This window comes from Chiroxiphia lanceolata, chromosome 1 (assembly GCF_009829145.1).
Source record: "Chiroxiphia lanceolata isolate bChiLan1 chromosome 1, bChiLan1.pri, whole genome shotgun sequence".
In the NCBI taxonomy this organism is placed as follows: domain Eukaryota; kingdom Metazoa; phylum Chordata; class Aves; order Passeriformes; family Pipridae; genus Chiroxiphia; species Chiroxiphia lanceolata.
Window position 1 is genome coordinate 84,551,933 of NC_045637.1, and position 18,158 is coordinate 84,570,090.

Here is an 18,158-nt window from a genome sequence, read left to right on the forward strand (position 1 = left end):
AGTTATTATATAATATTATTTACTATTCAAAAGAAAGTTCAGATCTGTATACAACTTAACCATAACTTCTAATTCCACCCATTTTTCTTACTGAAACACAGATGCAACAACTCCAACCCTAATTCGAAATACTACTATAGTAATTTCTCATTTGAGAGATTTGGAGAGAAAACCACATAACAAAATTGAGATAACTTAATACAACATTTCAAAGAGACATTCAGTAGTTACATTTAAGCGACCAAACAAAACCTTTTTGTTAATCAGGAACTGACATGCTTCTATGTCTACAAGTGTAAATATCAGTTTGTTTATTTTTAAGTACTCAGGGTTCCTGCATCAATTTAAATATATGAAATTACAATCACAGAAATACCACTAAGTTCAATGCCAGACTTCATTTTATTCAATCAGTTTTATTTCCATAGGGTTTTTTCTTTTGATGTAGTTGTGCTTGATAAGAGAATCCAAACTATTCACGCCTTAAACTGATGATACTAAACACCCTACTAAACAAAACAGTAAATTCCATCAGGTACTTGTTGCATACTCCCAACGCTACAGTTCTATAGCTTAACATATTCTATGTTCTTCTAATTAAAGTATTAGTAACATAATCTGTTTTCTGCACTAGTTATTTCTCTTTGCTTTAACTCTCCCCAAGCCTCAGTCCTTGCTTGCAGCAAAAAGAGTGCAGTCAACACAATTCAAATTTAATGCTGTCTTAGACTATAGCATCCATGGAATTAATTAAAAAAAAAAAAAAAGGATACTTTCTTTTGTAACCAGTTTGACTACATTACACTAGACTATTCATCTGGGCCCAACATATCCAACTGCTCACCACCATCATATGATTTCCAGACAAGCAGCTCCCAGAGCCCTGCTTTTGCCACATCCCTCACAGCTGCTCCTTCTGCCTCTAAGGTTAGCTTACGCTGTTCCTTTAATACATGACTTTGTGTGTTATCACTGTGACATAACATTGTGAAAAGTATTCTATCTTCAGGCTTACAAATACTTTCCCACAGATATAAAGGGCTTGGAAAGCTCCTAATTGCATTCAGCTGAATGTCAGAATGGCACCTCACACCCCTTTCAAATGGAGCGAGAAGACACAGGAAACATGTTTATCTATATACTCTTTCTCTGTGTCTCACATGAGATACAGAAATTAAACCAGGTTCTATGGGATAATACACAACAGAAGAAAGTCCTTTAACTTTCTCCTCCCTCTGTTACAGAGGTCATAAAGAGCAAATTTCTCCACACAGCCCAGTGCTGTTTAAGGCAGAAAGCTCACAAGGCATAGAAATAACAAGGATAACGATTTCAATAACAATTTCTTCCTCGCAAGGAAAAAATAACCAGGATAAAAGGGAAAAGTGGATTAAGCACTAGCTTATAAGGAAAAGCAAAAGCCAAAGCCTGTCAAGAAAAGAAAAACAGAGATGCATTAAACACACACAATTTTGAGGATGAGGAGCCAGATGCATTAATTACTAGTGCCAAAATATCTCTGCCCTCAGGTGTCTGACCATTCAAAATGTGGATAAACTGTCACTTGAAAATATATCTTACATCTTTCTGTCAAGAAAACTTAAGCCAAGGATATCTCAATATTTTTGTGTTCTGTGATATTTTCTCAGGCAATCCCTTAGCAAACGATTTAGTCCACTACCTACCTTTAGTCCTTATTTTCACAAAGCAAAACACAAACTTTGCTCAAATTTTAACTGCATTATTCTACTTAATTCTGTTAAGCCATTGCCTATCACACCAAGAAGAGACAGAGAAGTTCCTAGTCTTGTAGGTAAAAAGAGCACATTGCTACCTATTTGTCACATGCCATTTCTTACTGTCCATCCAAATACATTATTTGCTATAACAGAATCCTAGAATCCTAACACAGGCAGCCAAATCACCTCCTCTTTAGATCCAGCCCAACTAGTAAGCTATATATCAGACTCAGATTTATTCTTTTCTTTCTGTATTTTTCACCTTCTGCCACCATCTCTTAAACTAAATACAGAGCAAATAATGATTCTGTCCAACCTCCAGTATATCAGAACTTAAACTATTCCAATAAAATAGTTTTTGTTCAAACAATTTGGAGTCAACAACACAAAGCTGGTGTGGATTCTTAAATGAAGACCCTTTTCAGATTCTTAACAGGAAAGTACTAAAGATCCACTAAGCTTCTCGTTGCCTGTTAAACGTGAGTTGTTCACAGGAACAGATCAAGTAGAAAATCAGCACTGCCCTGGTGAAGCTGGGGGCTTCAGCAGACTTCAGAGCTTCTCACTTTATTGGATGTTGTACACGAGCACAGAGGAGAGCGAGAAGACACAGGGGAGCAATCGAACCGAGAGACAGCAAGGTAGAACCAGGACACCCTTCTAGGAGATTAAAGAAAGAAAAGCAGCAAGGACCTTCTGACTGCAATTAATTACTTTTCCAGAATAAAGTGATACACAGATTAGAGAAGGGTTTTTTGGTGGTACCCTGCTGTCATACTGAATTCTCAGAGAGAAAGTTCAGCTCCCAATTGGTGGTAGAGAGGATGAAGGGACTCTTTCTGTCTTTGTATTTGTACCTATCAAAACAATATCCAAAAATCCTATCAGCTGTGAGTGCCTCACCAACAGCTGTGTCAGTGCAAGGACTAAAACACTCAGACTGTGATAGTGGCAGGGGAGCAAGACAGCTGCAATGAGCCACCTAAGCCCAACCATCGGACAAGAAGCAGGCAGGTTATTTCTTCACATGAGCTTTTCCCTCTTTTCAAGCTGATCTGTAACTTCCTGATAAGACATTGTTTTTTTTAACCTTCTTTTTGACTCACACCATAGAAACTACATCCACAGCCCCAGGCTGGATCAGGTCCCTCAGCGCTGAACAGGAAGGCTGACATAATTAAATGCAGCACACAGTTTCCCTAAGTAATCCACATCTAAGATGCATCCTCTCTGAAGTTATAATCTCTCAGCATTATTTATAACGCAAAGAAAACCAGACTTGTACTGCAATACAATATAGTTCTTCATAAGAAATGTAACATTTCCCTTTTATATTTTTCTTTCTCCAAATACGCAATAAAACATGCACAAAATACTTCATGGAATATGCCCCACTGACGGGAATATTTTGTTAAGGACAATAAAGTGTCAAGACAGGGAGCTCAAGATACATTAGTCATTTCTTTTAGAGGAACCATGCTTCACCAATACTGTCAAGTCTGTTGATTAAGATGAAGAAAATCCATTGGAAATGCATTTTCAATAAGCATCAATGGCCTTGGTAAGCATCTTTTACAGAAAAGAGCAATAGACAGGAATGGCTGCTGTGTTTCTGTCTGACTAATATACTTTTCAACTAAACAGGATTGTTTATTTTGTAATTTAAACTGTCAAAGTGGTGACTGCACAATTTGTCCATACATAAAAAATTATGCTTCTCCTTAGGGCAGAGGAGCAAAGTGGAAGTTGTGCAGTCTAACTGACAGTATTGTGCATGATATGGCAGCTATACAACATCTAAGATGGTGTTAGCAGGCCCTACCCTATGCTTTTACTAATTAAGATTTTTAAAGAGTTATACTAGTCAAGAAATGCAACCAAGTCCTTCCTTCTGTCACAGCATACACACCTATTGACTGCACAAGACTGTAATTTATACAAGACCATATAAGACACTGACTGTAATTTATACAAGAGACTTGCCAGCCAGTCTCTGAGCAACTCTCTCTCGCATCTTTACACATCTCCTAAACATAGGAAACACAAAATTCTCATCTTGACTTCATTGTGTAATCATACTATGAAGAGGGAAAATTATAAAGTCCCTCTTCCTCTTCTCCAAAATTTCATTTTCTTTCTCTATTGAATCACAACATGCTCTGCCAGATAATGAAACTGCAACTACAGTATTTCCACTTGCTTTGGCATTAAAGTAGCTTTTGTAATTCACACCATCTTTTTAAAATTATTTTACGTTCAACATCTTCACTGAGCATTTTAGAGATTATAATAACAAATGACATCTGTTTTAAATTTTAAATGTGGTTCAGTAAAGCACATCCAAACCTGAGGCAAAGAGCTCAAAGAATATTTAATTTTCTTTTTAACATCACTGGATAATCAAAATTACTATGCCTGCCTAGAAAAGTCTCTTTTGCCAAAACTTTTCATTTGACTAGGGCCTGCAAAGCACCAATAAAACATCGTGTCCTAGTACTTGAACATACTGCAAATCAGTCACCCCAACGTCAGCCTATGCCATTTTCTCTGAATTATCCTTAAACATGGGAAATTGTATCCACAAGTCTCCCAGGCAAAAAAACCCACACCTGAGAACAACACTGCCAATGGGACAGCATTGATAAAGAGAACAAGGGCACTTCTTTAAGAAATGATGACTACTTTGAGGTATGAAAGGGAAAACAAGAGCATCAGCCTTTGGTACCACTTGTTAGCCAAGTGGAGACAGAACTAAAAGTAGAAATACAGCAAAATTACATCTGCTCAGTATGCAGGCAGCTAGAAATTCAGAACTTGGAAAAAGCAAAACCCAACAACAAGAAATTAGCTATTTCACTGGGTAACAGTACTTGGGGGGGCCTATGTTTGTTCTCAGGAGATATTTGCAAATCCTCCTGCATATTGCTTGATTTCCAAGTCATTCAGCAATACTCTACCAGCAAGTCTTCTTCAAGCACTACTGTTCTACAGCTTAACATTGTATTTTCATCTCAATATGGATTGTTTAATTCCTTTTTGTGCTACCAAAAGTAGCAGATTTTCTCAGCTTTCTCTATTCTTGTGGGGGGGAAAAAAAAAAAGAAAAAAAAATTCCCGTCACTGTCTTTTTCTTACCCTGTTTGTAGATTCTGTAGACAGATCTTTCATATTAAAGGTTTTATGGCACACTTTTGGAGAAAAAAGTCAGCCTGAGAGTGTCTAACAGAATCCATCCCACCAATTTTCACAGGTGCCAGGGTCAAGGGACAAGTGGCACTTAAGAGAAAACAAGTACATGGAAGACAGCTTGCCACAGCAGTCTTGCTGTCTCATTGGAGCCCTCCCTGATAAACCAAGGCTGAAGGCCCCCTGAGATATTATAAAGACATTCGCAATAAAACTATGGAATAAAGCACAAGTACCAATACAAGCAGGAGAGTTCTGCCCTTTAACAATAAAAGGGGCAAGGGTCAAACTTTCTAAAGTCATACAACAAGTATTAATGTAGAGCATACAGGGAAGAGGATGGAAAAAAGAATAACTTTCAGCTGCACTGCTTTGCAAAATCAGTTTGCAAATACATTATGCATACGTACAGAGAAAAACCCCCACTCTTGAACAAAAAACACCCCAAACAGTGTTTAAAGTATGCTCCATAGAAGCTAGTCTGAATAAAAAGGGTTTAAAAAAGCTGACAGAAGCTGGTTTTCCTTTATTAAGTCACATTTGTTTAAACCATTACAAACCAAAATGAATTATGTCAAATAGAAACAAGCCACATCTGTTGAATCTTATACATAAGCCTCTGAATGTCAATTTGCCAATAGCTTCAGTTTGAAGGAAGAAAAAAACAAGGGCCACAAGAAACCTTCTAAGCATACGCTAATACTTTTATAAAAGGCATACAGAAGTCAAATAATCAATTTGTAGATTCCCACCCTTTCAAAAGCTTCTTTTTTTTTAACAGAAGGACTTTTGGAACTTTTGTGTTCTAATGTATATAGCTGAATACTATTCAATTGGTTAGCATGATTTTTGTTTTATATATATCTATACTTGCCAGACTTCAGCTCACAACAAAGCTGACGCAGAGAGAGGCAAGTTAAGTTTCCCATTGAGAACAAAAACGCATTTAAGGCCTGAGGTGAAGGCACACCAGGAAAGCAACCGCAATCGGAGGGGATTGCATTACATGCCACACCCCAGGATGGGCACAGTTCGGGGGCTGTGTAAGGGCGGAGGGGGCGGTGGCCGCTGCCCCCCGGCGCTCTCCAGGGTCCTGCATCGCTCCGGGCACCACGGGCAGAACCAGTCCCTGGGAAATCCCAACGTCGAAATAGGCTGTCAGGAAGTACCTCTTCGACATAAAGAAATAGGGGATAAAAAAAATTTCCAATTCCTTTAATTACCAGGTGAAATAAACTATTAAATAGAATAGTAATAGTCAAGTCGTAATCTGCAGAAAAGCGCTAAAAAGGATGGATTATACCCACTTCAAAAGAGCATTCAAGTACTCAAGTAGTAATGTAACTATATACAATATTTGTCCAAGGATATCTTGAGGTCTAGCAAGAAATCTTTAAGCAAAGGAGTCACCTCCTTTTAACTCTTCCACCAGCAGCCGTGGTTGCAAGCTGTTCACATAGGAAGCATTTTCCTAAGCTCCCATAAGACACAAAGCTCCCTCAACTTACAAGTTACTGCAGCCTGAAACCCTAATATTCACTTTAGAACAAAGTTCTATTTGCTCCTACATCAACCTCTACTAACCAAGTAATTAACATTCATTAGCATTTACAATATATCAGCTTGTAAGCACTCTCTGCTGAAACCCTGTTAGCTTACATTTGTTTTTATGACAAATCCAAGCCATTTTTCATTTGTATAAGACACCTTTACTTTTCAGCTGCTGACTCACTCTAATAATTACTAGAGCCAGGAAATTATTCCTGAAAACAATCAGTATTCTGTCTCTTTGCTGATTTAAAGCAGCACTCAAACTGTTTTGGCAAATGAAAGGCAGTAGATTCATTGTAGGACAAAAACAAAAAGCCTAGAGAGCAAGACAAAAACTGCTGGAGAGAGACCTAGAAACCTAGAGAACATAGATAGGCAATATCTCTCTGGTTCTCCTCCACATCTCTCCCCCCGCCACCCAAAAATGGAGAATCATTTGTAGTTGCCTGATCCCTCTACTGGCAAAAGAGGGGTGTGGATCTGATAGAGAGAAGATTCCAAAGAGATGACAATTCTATTGTGAGACAGGCACCAAAACCAGCTTCATGTCACGAACATGAAGTCCACCTATCTTAGTATCTGCTCTCAGGAAGGACACAAGCAGCTAGTTTTGAGGTGACAGAAAAAATCTATTATCTGTGTATTGGTTCTTCACTTGTACACTACCATTTATAGATATTTGCTTGTAACTACAAGCATATTTTCAAAAATACCTAGAACCAGCAAGGCAAATATGTTTTATCAGGTATTTTACACAAAAATGGCTGTCATGGGAGTAGCAGTTAAAAGAACAAGAGGTCTTCACAGTCACAAATACTGCAAGGAAAAGCCAGTACAGCTGCAGACAGCTGTCCTGTCCTCTTCTGCTCCTGCCTGTTTCCTTGGTCTGGCACAGCCATCTGTACAACTTTGTAGTCAAGCATTCTAGAGAATGAATTCAACTGAAAATAACATAAAGGAAAAAAAAGGAAGGAAGAGTAAAGATGACTTTGCTGTAGTTTAGTTCCCCAAATTCCCAAAACAAACCCCTATGTTGGCACCAGGACAGGACTGCATCTCCTCCCAACAGTGCTAACTCAGCATGTTCAAAGCATGTCCTCAGATTCCTTCATTCTCTGAAGCCTGCATCTCGCACTAGTTGTAGTCAGCAGGCCATATAAAGAAAATAGGTGGATTTTTTTTTTTTCAAACCTGTGTAAGTACTAAATTGAAGAGGAATAATGTGAAGCAGACAACCCTCAAAAGCACAGAGCAGCAGCACGGGGCTTGCACAGCAGCATTGCTGCAAGTTGGCCCATGTTTCTCCTGTGATAGGAAGGTCAATAAGACCTTTTCAATGTCAAGTCTTGACCTCCACAAAGTTTCAATAAAAGACACCTTAACAAATTCAGGCAAAGCAGCTTGTCATTTGAACTTAGTACCTTTGGACCCTAGAACTCAAGAACAACTTCATAGTGACTGATTTCCTACTTCTCTTGGTGCACTATCTCCCTTCCCCAGCTACACTGTCCTTCACCACCGTGAGGCAGGGTAAAGCACAACATCTCAGAGGGGTCTGTTACTCTCTACAAGAGCTTTCTGGGCAGCCTACATTTCAGACAACACATTCCATCTTTCAGGCTAAGGTGAGCGAAGCCCAAGCAATTCAACATTCAAGTGTTTGTGGTGTCATAAAAGGTCCCATTTCGATTTGCAATTTATGTCTCCTCACTCAACCATAACGGCATTTTTTCCATCTGTTCATTCTCACAAAAACAGAAATACATGCATAATGAAGCTTGAACAAGTTTTCTAAAATAACTGTTAGGCTCTGAGTGTGTTTGCTCGCTCTGTTTTTGAAGGTTGGCTTCCAAATATTCACTGCTCACAGTAATGCTTCAAAACAGCAGTTTTGGAGGTAGAAAAACACAGCCAAACTTGATTTCAAAGTGATTTGGGGAGTTTGTTTTGTTTAATTCAGGTTCCTATCTGATTTCATGGGTCATTATCACATTTTTGGTGAGGCTGAAAATATTTCTGAGAGCCCCCTCACATTGCTGTACTACTTTTACTTAAAATCCCAATTTAACAAACACTTTTTAAAGTCAGTTTGTCAGGGTAAAGCTACATCTGTGTGTAACACACAAGTAACTATCAGCTACTGATATAGGCTACTCTCATTAAGAAACATGCCCTTAAAACTGGAACAGACAGATACAGTTTCAGAGAAATGGTAAAGGTCAACATTATGAGTCTCAACATTTGCATTATTCAGCTCCTGCAGAATATCAAAATATTTTTGAGCTTAGAGAGTTTACACCAAAGCTCATTTTTAAGGTCTGAAGGCAAAGGTAAAAATCATAACTTCCTTTAAGTTTTTTTTTTGAAAGGGGGTAAAAGTTAGTCTTAAATAAACTTGTATAGACAAAGATTTTTTCAGGAAGCTCAGTTTTAGAAGAAAACTTGAGCAAGAGTTGGCAGAACACACAGATCAGCATTATTTTAAAGTAGAAATTAGATTTGCTTCAGATTTTCCTCCATTATTTTGTTCCCTGTGCCTTGATTGAGATCCCAATCAGATGAAAAAAAGCTACCCTACTTCACTGTAGGATTCATTAGAACACATTATTTCATATACTTCAAGTATTCAGCACAGAAATAAAACAATATGTACCTAACAGAATTAATTACTTTAAAAGAAATTAATCTTGCCTGTAGAAACTGAAACAGAAAACCCCTTATAGCTTGACTTAAACTGTGTTCACTCACATGAGAGCAGCTGACACTGCACCACAGTAGCACAGAAAAAAAGCACACTTTACACACCCATGACCCCACCAAACAGCAGAGGGAACCTGAAACTGGCCATGTTTAAGTTCATCAAACTTTGAACCATTAGCTCAAGATTTAACACTCCTATCAAAATCAACACAGTAAAAATAAAGGCTGATTTTTTTCTACTTGCTTTCCATCTCAGGAACCATAACTTTAAAAATTCATTAAAAAAAAAACAAACATGCACAGACTGAAAAAATTGCTTATATACCACCTCCTCCAAAAGCCTCTTAAGATATTTTCCTACAAACCTCTTGTATTTTGGATACTCAGTTTTCCATGATGTATCTAGGTATGCTGTTCTTCAGACACAGAACTCAAATCCTTTTAAAGTTAGAAGGAAACACCAACTCTAGTAAGAGACAAATCAGCTTGATGAACCATGTGCTTTTCTCAGAATGACTACTGAATAAATTAAGAAAAAATTAATTTGCAGTTGTCTGCCTCACGTAGACCTACATAATGCTCTGTTTCCAGAACTCACGCATCTTATTTTGTCTCACACATCCTCCAAGGTACTACACTATTAGGTTTTATTCTCAGGTTTCTCAAAATAATAGCCCTTTGGTACCTAAGAAACTGTTTAAAGCAAGTTGTTAAAAGCACGTTTTTCTACTTACACTCTGGAATATACATTTTAGCTATGTTAGCTTTGTCCCAGCCATCCGTAAATTATTTTGGAGTGTCATGTGTAAATATTTTGGTTGTTTCATAAACCCAAACAAGTCTCTTCCGAAGTACTGAAACAGCGGAATGCTTTTACACTATTTTCGGTGAGGAAGAGTGAAAACAAGTTAGTCCTTACTGCAGCAGCACATTGAAGTCGGCAGAAATGAGTTTTTTATAAGAAAAGGTAGAATTGAGAGTTTGGACTCCCCCCACGGTAACCATTGCCCCTTCCCTGTAAGGGAATTACATGCGATCACCATCCATCGCCACCAGAGGCCGCTGCAGGACACCGGCAGGGCTTTCCCTCCAGCCCAAAGGAAGAGGCACAACACCAGACTCGGCTTTTAACAAGCTCGTACTGAACACGCTTTAGCTCTCCAGAGCGGAAAGGAAAAAGCAGAAGGTTTCTTTAAGGGCTCCTCATTCCACCGGAGCAGCAACAGTAAAATGTTTTTGTTCTTACTGTGATCCCGCTCGAATTTCAACACAGCACCATTTTACTTTATGCTACAACCAGTTCCTGCTCCGCTGGTCAACGCTCTTTCTGTATATCAACAACATAAAACAATAAGGTAGTAATAAAATGTGAAGTTTATTGTGGGACAGGACACAAAATTGATCATGCTATTTATGAAAAAATTATGCAAATCTGAACCAGAAGGAAAGCACTGGTGTTTTATGGCACACCACCGCGTGATTGGAAGAGTTTGTAGTCAGCACTCAACGGTGCTTTTAGGCCTCCGTATCACTGCAAAACGTTCCCACTATTCTATTACCAAGAGTTCAGCCCCAGTAAGTAACTCCTAGTGAATCAGCTTTACACAGAGCTCCCATTAGTGGGAACAGAACATTATTTTTAAGAAACAAAACAGAAACCAATGCTGGCCTTGTTCTGAATTGTTTTTAATGAGCTAAATTTCCTTCAGCAGCAAACATTACCTGTAGCTACACTCTGAGTTTGAGTTTCTCACCAGGCAACACACAAAGTAATCACATCATCTTTTCAAGAGTGGGAACTTCACACTTCCAGATGCACAACTTCATAGAATCATGGAGCCTTTAAGGTTGGAAAAGACCTCTAAGATCATCGAGTCCAACCATTAATTGCGCACTGCCAAGTCCACTGCTAAACCATGTTCCTAAGTGCCACATTCACACATCTTTTGAATGCTTCCATGGATGGTGATCCTACCGGTTCCCTGGGCAGCCTGCTTAAATGCCTAACCCCCTTTTCAGTCAATAAACTTTTATTAATATCCAATCTAATGGATATTATGAAAAAATTCAATGGCACAGCTTGAAGTCGTTTCCTTTCCTCCTGTTGCTTGTTACTTGGGAGAAGAGGCCAACCCACACCTTGCTACAACCTCCTCTCAGGTAGCTGTAGAGAGCAATAAGCTCTTTCCTGAAACTCTTTTTCCTGGCTAAACACCCCCAGCTTCCTCAGCCACTCCTCATCAGACTTGTGCTCCAGATCCTTCACCAGCTCTGTTCCTTCTCTGGACATGCTCCAGCACCTCAATGTCCTTCTTGCAGTGTGGGGCCCAGAACTGAATACAGGACTTAAGATACGGCCTCACCAGTGCCAAGTACAAGGGGATGATCACTGCCCTGGTCCTGCAGGCCACACTATTTCTGATACAAGCCAGGATGCCGTTGGCCTTCTTGGCCACTTGGGCACAGCGCTGGCTCATGTTCAGCCGCTGTCTACCAGCAGCCCCACGTCCTTTTCCACTGGGTAGCTTTCCAGCCACTCTGTCCCTCCGCCTGTAGTGCTCCATGGGGTTGTTGTGACCCAAGTGCAGGACCCGGTACTTGGCCTTGTTGAACCTCATACAATTGTCTTGGGCCATTGATCCAGCCTGTCCAGATCCCTCTGCAGAGCCCTCCTACCCTCCAGCAGATCAACACTCCCACCCAACTTGGGTCAGCTGTGAACTGACTGAGAGTGCCCTTGATCTCCTCACCCAGATCATCAATAAAGATATTAAACAGGACTGGCCTCAAAACCAAGCCCTCAGAAACATCACTTGTGACTCACCACCACATGGATTTAGCTCCATTCATGACCACTTTCTGGACCCAGTCATCCAGACAATTTTTTACACAGTGAACAGTGCACCTGCCCAAGCCACGAGCAGCCAGTTTCTCCAAGAGCATATGAGAGACAGAGTCAAAGGCTTCAGTAAAGTCCAGGTAGACAACATCCAAAGTTCTTCCCTCATCCACTAGGTAGGTTCACCTGGTCATAAAAGGGGATCAGCCTGGTCAAGTAGGATCTGCCTTTCCTAAACCCATGCTGGCTGGGCCTAATCCCCTGGTTGTCCTGTACGTGCCATGTGATGGCACTCAAGACGATCTGCTCCATGACCCTCCCTGACACCAAGGTCAGACTGGCACACCTGTAGTTCCCCAGATACTCCTTCTGGTCCTTCTTGTAGATGGGCATCACATTTGCCAACCTCCAGTCACCTGGGACTTGTCCACTTAGTCAGGACTGTGATCAATGATTCAAAGTGACTTGGTGAGCTCTTCTGCCATATCCCTCAGTACTCTTGGGTGGATCACATCTGGCCCCATAGACTTGTGAGTGTCTAAGCAATGTAGCAGGTCAGTAAACATTTCCTCCTGGATTACTGGAGGATTCTACTGCCTGTTCCTGTTTTCTGCCTCAAGGGTCTGTGTATCCTGAGGGTAACTGGCTTTATTATTAAAGACTGAGGCAAAGAAGGCATTCTGTACATCAGCCTCATCTGTCTCCCCTTCCTTCCCATAAAGGACGAAGAGCCTCTTCAGTCCTCCTTTTGTGATGGACGTATTTGTAAACAGGTTTTGTTGTCTTTTACAACAGTAGCCAAGTTAAGTTCTCATTGAGTTCTGGCCATTCTAATTTTCTCCCTACATAACCTCACAACATCCCTGTAGTACTCCGAAGTTGCCAGACTCTTCTTCCAAAGGCCATAAACTTAGTACCCACCTGTGCTCCCGAGTAGTAATGGCCTCCCTAACCCCAGGCCCATGAGGCACATCTGACGCTGGGTGACGGCTCACACACCCACTGAATCAATCAGGTCAGAAAAGACCTCTCAGATCATCGAGTGCAATCGATGACCAAACACCATCACGTCAACTAGCCCATGGCAAGAAATCCTACATCCAGTTTTTTCTTAAACACCTCCAGGTGAGTCCACCACCTCCCTGGGCCTATTCCAATGTCCAAGGAGCTGCCCGGGGGCCCTCGCCGGGCGCTGCTTTCTCCGGGAAGCCCCACGTTGTCCCGGCCAACACAACTCCGGCCCGGGGCCAAGCCGAGCCCCGCACCCCTCCCGTCCCAGCAACAGGCTGTGCGGCCGCCGTGCTGCCTGCGGAGTGGCCAAAGCTCTCCAGAGGCCGCGAGACACAGCCCGTGCTCACCCCCGTGCCCGAGGAACTGGCCCCGGGACGAGTGGGGCATTCACCGCCCCTTCCCCGGGGGAACCGCGGAGCACGCAGGCGCCAAGACTCACTCCTCTCCCCCGCCGGGAACACAGGACACTTCCGCTTCCGCCCGACTCTGGGCCACGCCTCCGACCCCGACCCCGCCCCAACGAGGACTGTCGCGAGGCCCCGCCCCTTATAATGACCACGCCCCGACTCGGTGGCTGCCCGAAAGCCCCGCCCCTTCGTTTTAGCCCCGCCCCTTGATTTTCGCGTCGCCCTTCGGCACCGCCCCTCCCGCTCCTCGGGCCCTGCCCACAGCGGAGGGGGCGGGTTCGGCCTCCGGGGCGCCGCTCGCGGTTGGCCGCGAGCGCTCTCGCGAAGGCTGCGATCCGGAAGCGGCAGTGGGGTGGTGGGAGGCGGCCGAGGAGGCGGCGGGCGGGGGGGTGTCGCTGCGGCCGCCCGTGGCCGCAGCGCCCGCAGCAGCAGCAGCGCCCGCAGCAGCATCACCACCACCATCATCACCGTTATCATCACTACCATCACAGGGGAGCGGCAGCGGCCCCGGCCCCAGCCCCACCAGGGGGGGCGGCGGCGGCCCCGCGCAGGCTTTGCCGCGGCATCACCCCGGCAGCGGTCGCGCCGCGTCGGGCTGTAAGATGGCGGCGGCGGCGGCGGGCGGGGGCGGCAGCGTGAACCCCTTCCTCAGCGACTCCGAGGAGGACGAGCCCGAGGAGGCGCGGGCCGGCGGCGGCAGCAGCAGCAGCACCGAGCCGGGCGGACTCGCGTACCCGCAGCCGCCGGTGGAGGCGGCGGGGAGCCCCGAGGAGCTGCCGGGGCTGCGAGCGGCGGCGCCGGGCGATGCCGCCGCGGGGGCGGGGGAGCCGCCGCGGGTGCCGATGGACGCGATAGCGGCGCAGCTGCTGCGGGACCAGCTCCTGCTGACAGCGCTGGAACTGCACACGGAGCTGCTGGAGAGCGGCCGGGAGTTGCCGCGGCTCCGCGATTTCTTCTCCAACCCGGGCAACTTCGAGCGGCAGAGCGGCACGCCGCCCGCCGGCGGGGCCCTGGGCAGCCTGGGCAGCGGTAGCGGGCTCGGGGGAGCCGGCGGCAGGGAGCCCGGGGCCGGGCAGCTCAGTAAGTGACCCCGGCTCGGGGGCGGGGGGCTCTGGGCGGGCACACGGGGCCGAGCGGGGATGGCTCTCGGTGCCGCTGGGCGGCCGGGAAAGGCGTTTGGCATCGCTTCTCGTTCTGGTCATTCCTTGCTGCCTGTAAGCTGGGTGTGGGGAGGCTGTAGGAGCGGGCCGGCCCGGGGCTGAGGAGATGGGCTACCAGAACCGGCGTTACCCTGGTCCCGCAGGCGTGGTTTAATTAGAGTACCGTATCCCCGTGAACGTCACGAGTGTTTGCTAAATGTGGAAGAAATGCTAAGGGATGGTAATTTCAGCCTTGATTCTTAGCGGTGTCTTTAGTGCCTGTTGCCAAGAGATAAGTCATACGGCGCTAGGAGAAGGAGGGGGCTGTTAAGCCGTGGCTGCTGCATTTGAAGTCTAAAAACTGTCAAAAATGGGGTGTGAGATGTAAAAACGGGTGCCAGCATGTTATTTCTGCTGATGCGTCCAAAGAGAGATCTGAGTTTCACAGGTCTTGCACAACTAATACGATGTTTCCTATAATTAATGCTGCCATGTTTACCAAGTGCCTCCAGTCTTTGGATCACCATGTTGGGATTTGGAGATGGGGAGCAGTAAATGAACTTGGTTAGTACAACTTTAGGGAGCAAAAGCAATGCAGATATTGGGACAAACGCATGGCTGACCATAAAAGCTTTTGAGTTTTAATAGTAGACCACATAGCTTAGGATAAAATTGCTTGTGTGTCTTGTCAATGTTACTGTCAAAAAAATGTAGAGTTCTAAAAAGGAGGCAGCCTGTGGAAGTGGCTTTGAGAGAGAGAAGCTGCCCAGCCATCTGACTTTTGAGGACTTAATGAACTCGTGGGAAGGTTTTGAAATGCTAGGAGTTGTGGGCAGCAGACAGGTTAAAGACTTACTTATGTGTATTCTAAGATACCTAAAGGCATTCTGTAAATAGTCCTGTATTTTTGTTTCCTTTAAAAGTTCCTAATGCTGCAAAGACATGCAGTTACACTTAAAATTTGGAAATAACTAATAGTATCTAGATGGCTGCAATAATCAGAAACATCTAAATTTTCAATTTGTTAATGCATTTCAAGATCTTTTAAAAAATCAATGACTTTTTTAAAAAATTCCTGCTGTGTTGTTTATATTCTGCTTATCTTGTTTATGAATAATTAGAATTTCATACTTGACTTTGTCCAGCTGAGAGCTTCACTGTGGTCTTCTTCATGATATGATTAGTGAATGTTGGAAAAACTTGTGCTTCAAGGCTTTGAGCTGATGTAAATTTCTCTTTCATCCCCAAGCTGCTTCCTTGGGGATTCCAGGCAATTCACCCGATTGATTAAACATTCTCTTTTCTTTGTAACCATAATATGTTCTTTCCAGTTACTGATACTGCGCATACTCCAGTAGAATTAGAAGAATAGTAGCCTGTGTGACTGTGTTGTTATGCATGCGAAAAAACGACCTCTTGCAGTCTTAGACCAATGGGCATTTATGTGAAAACATGTTAATTATTATTTTGCTGACCTGCTAATTGATAGATGTCTGTGGGATGTCCCTATTAAAAAAAGGAGGGAGGAGGCAGGAGAGAGAGAGAGAGAATGAGGGACTAACACTTGTTCTGGACAAGTTTAGTAATACTGAAGTGTGCTTAAGTTAAATACCACACTAGACTTTATGCTAAAGGTTAAGTGTAAGTATTTTGAAATCTCATATCTACAGCAGGTTAGGTTTTCTTTTCAAAGGATTTTTTTGTCGCAACAGTGATTCAAAAAGCAGTTCACACTGAGTGACATTGAAAGATGACAAATGCAGAACAGATGAAAAAATATTTTTGTATAGCTCAAGTAGATTTTTAACTTAGTGCCATCAGACTTTCTTGCAGTTAGGAGTCTAGCATTGAGCTAGAAATTGTGACAGTGCTGTTCAGACTGATGCTGATTCCACAAGAGCTTGTAGTCTCATGCCTCTGAAGTTATGCCATTTTCCAAATAGTAAAAAGTAGATTGCAGAAGACTCTGATGGGCTGAAAATCATGACCTTTGAAAGAGTTCCCTCACTTCCTTCTTAAGCATCTGGTATTACTTGATTTAGGTAGATGACTGTGCTACAGTTCAGATCCAAGAGTAAGTCTGAATAGGTTCCTAGGTTAGTCAAAATGTTCAGTTTTGTTGAGAGACCCAGTCTGTTGTACCTGCATTTGTGGATCCTCACAGGGAGACTTGCAGAGAATGCATCACAGAGTCATGCATGTACCTTCTCTTGGTTTAATATGCCAAAGGGATTTGAAAATAAACCAATAGCTTTCTTAATAGAAGCTATTGATGCAGAAAGTAGTGCAGGTTGACATGATTGCCATTTCAAGGTCATGTGAATTTTATGCCTCACTGAAAATAAATCATAGTATCATTATAAAAATGTTTATTTATTTCTGTTGATTTCTAAAATCAGAATTTCTTCTCGGTGCTAGCTTTGTACTTGCTCCTCCCAAGTTAGATGAATTTTTGTGGCTTTATACTGAGATTTTTCATAATTTGAGTGGATGAAAAAGAAGTGCGACTGGCAATTCTTACTGAATGTGAAGTATGTTTGGAATGCTGCCTGAGGATTTCCACTGAGCAGTGGAAAGCTTTTGTGCTGTGTGTTGCTATACAGAATGGGAGAATTTCAGTACAAGTGTTCATTGGCACTTTTCAGAATCCTTTTAGACAATCTAAACTATGAGTGCATGCTGGAATTTATTTTGGTGGGTTTTTTTCTTCTCTTCATCTTCATAGACTGCTATAAAGAGATTTTAATGAAGTGGCATTGGATGTAGACAACCAGCATCATGTGGTCAGCTAGTGACTTAGAAGCTGTTTTGTCTTTGAACCATGCTTCAGAGTGCTTGGTTGCAACAGCAAATGACAGTCAGATGACTAGGATTTCTTTTTTTGGTGTTTTTTGTTTTTTTTGCAAAAGCACCCTTTTCCAGCAGCAGCAATGTCACAGCTGCAAACAGAGATTAAGATATATTGTAATGAAAAATCTCGTCTGTAGCAACTTTGCTCTTCTAGTTTAAGCAAATTCATGCTGTGAAGGCATTAACACTATTCCTTTAGATGTACATTACTTGTGTATGGACATCTTTCATGTCCCATGTCTCTTCTAGATCTTCCCAAACTTCTATGAGAGCTTCTTCCACTGGTTTCAATAGCAATAGCTCCACATCTTCTGACCATTTTGATAACCGCTTTTCTAGTGCTACTCAGTGAGTGGTATGTTTTGGAAGTCCCTCCTTTTTACTGTAAAGCCTTTTAAAGGCCTTAGTTAGCACCTGCACATTACATTTAAATTTTTGTCCCTGTCATTTTTGCTGGAGGAGGTACAGCACAAATTGAGACACTTGAAATTTAGAAATAAAACTGTGGCTCAAATGTCTCATCCCAGTTCCTGTAAATCATATGTTTTTCCGTATACCCATGTCAGTAATTCAAGCTTGAGCATAGTGGATGAAGAAACTTTTTTTTTTTTGTAATATGATTGATATGATGCCCTTTGGTTACTATACCTGATGAATACCCTTTCCAAAAGGGATGCAGCTTACGCTGTTAGAACTAGCTTTAATCTTAAAATTTGCAATTTATTTTTTTCTTTAT

General features: G+C 42.7%; 2 protein-coding genes across 11 annotated transcripts in view; one reads left to right on the forward strand and one right to left on the reverse strand.

Moving 5' to 3' along the window:
* PIGN (phosphatidylinositol glycan anchor biosynthesis class N) overlaps positions 1 to 13,505 on the reverse strand; it is a 101,029-nt gene extending 87,524 nt beyond the window's left edge. For 4 of the 5 annotated variants that reach the window (XR_004360501.1, XR_004360502.1, XR_004360503.1 and 1 more), the window contains exon 1: positions 13,374 to 13,474. The gene's annotated coding sequence lies outside the window, so the exon portion shown is untranslated. Of the gene's footprint in view, positions 1 to 13,373 lie in introns of all 5 variants that reach the window. The other variant, XM_032707611.1, reaches the window with a different exon arrangement.
* Positions 13,506 to 13,914: 409 nt separating this feature from the next.
* Positions 13,915 to 18,158, forward strand: part of RELCH (RAB11 binding and LisH domain, coiled-coil and HEAT repeat containing) — a 76,615-nt gene continuing 72,371 nt past the window's right edge. For 4 of the 6 annotated variants that reach the window (XR_004358689.1, XR_004358690.1, XM_032697161.1 and 1 more), the window contains exon 1: positions 13,916 to 14,513. Coding sequence is in view for 4 of the 6 variants with exons in the window: in XM_032697161.1 (XP_032553052.1) it covers positions 14,036 to 14,513 (478 nt within the window). In the remaining 2 variants the exon portion in view is untranslated. Of the gene's footprint in view, positions 14,514 to 18,158 lie in introns of all 6 variants that reach the window. The other 2 variants (XM_032697218.1, XM_032697187.1) reach the window with 1 other exon arrangement.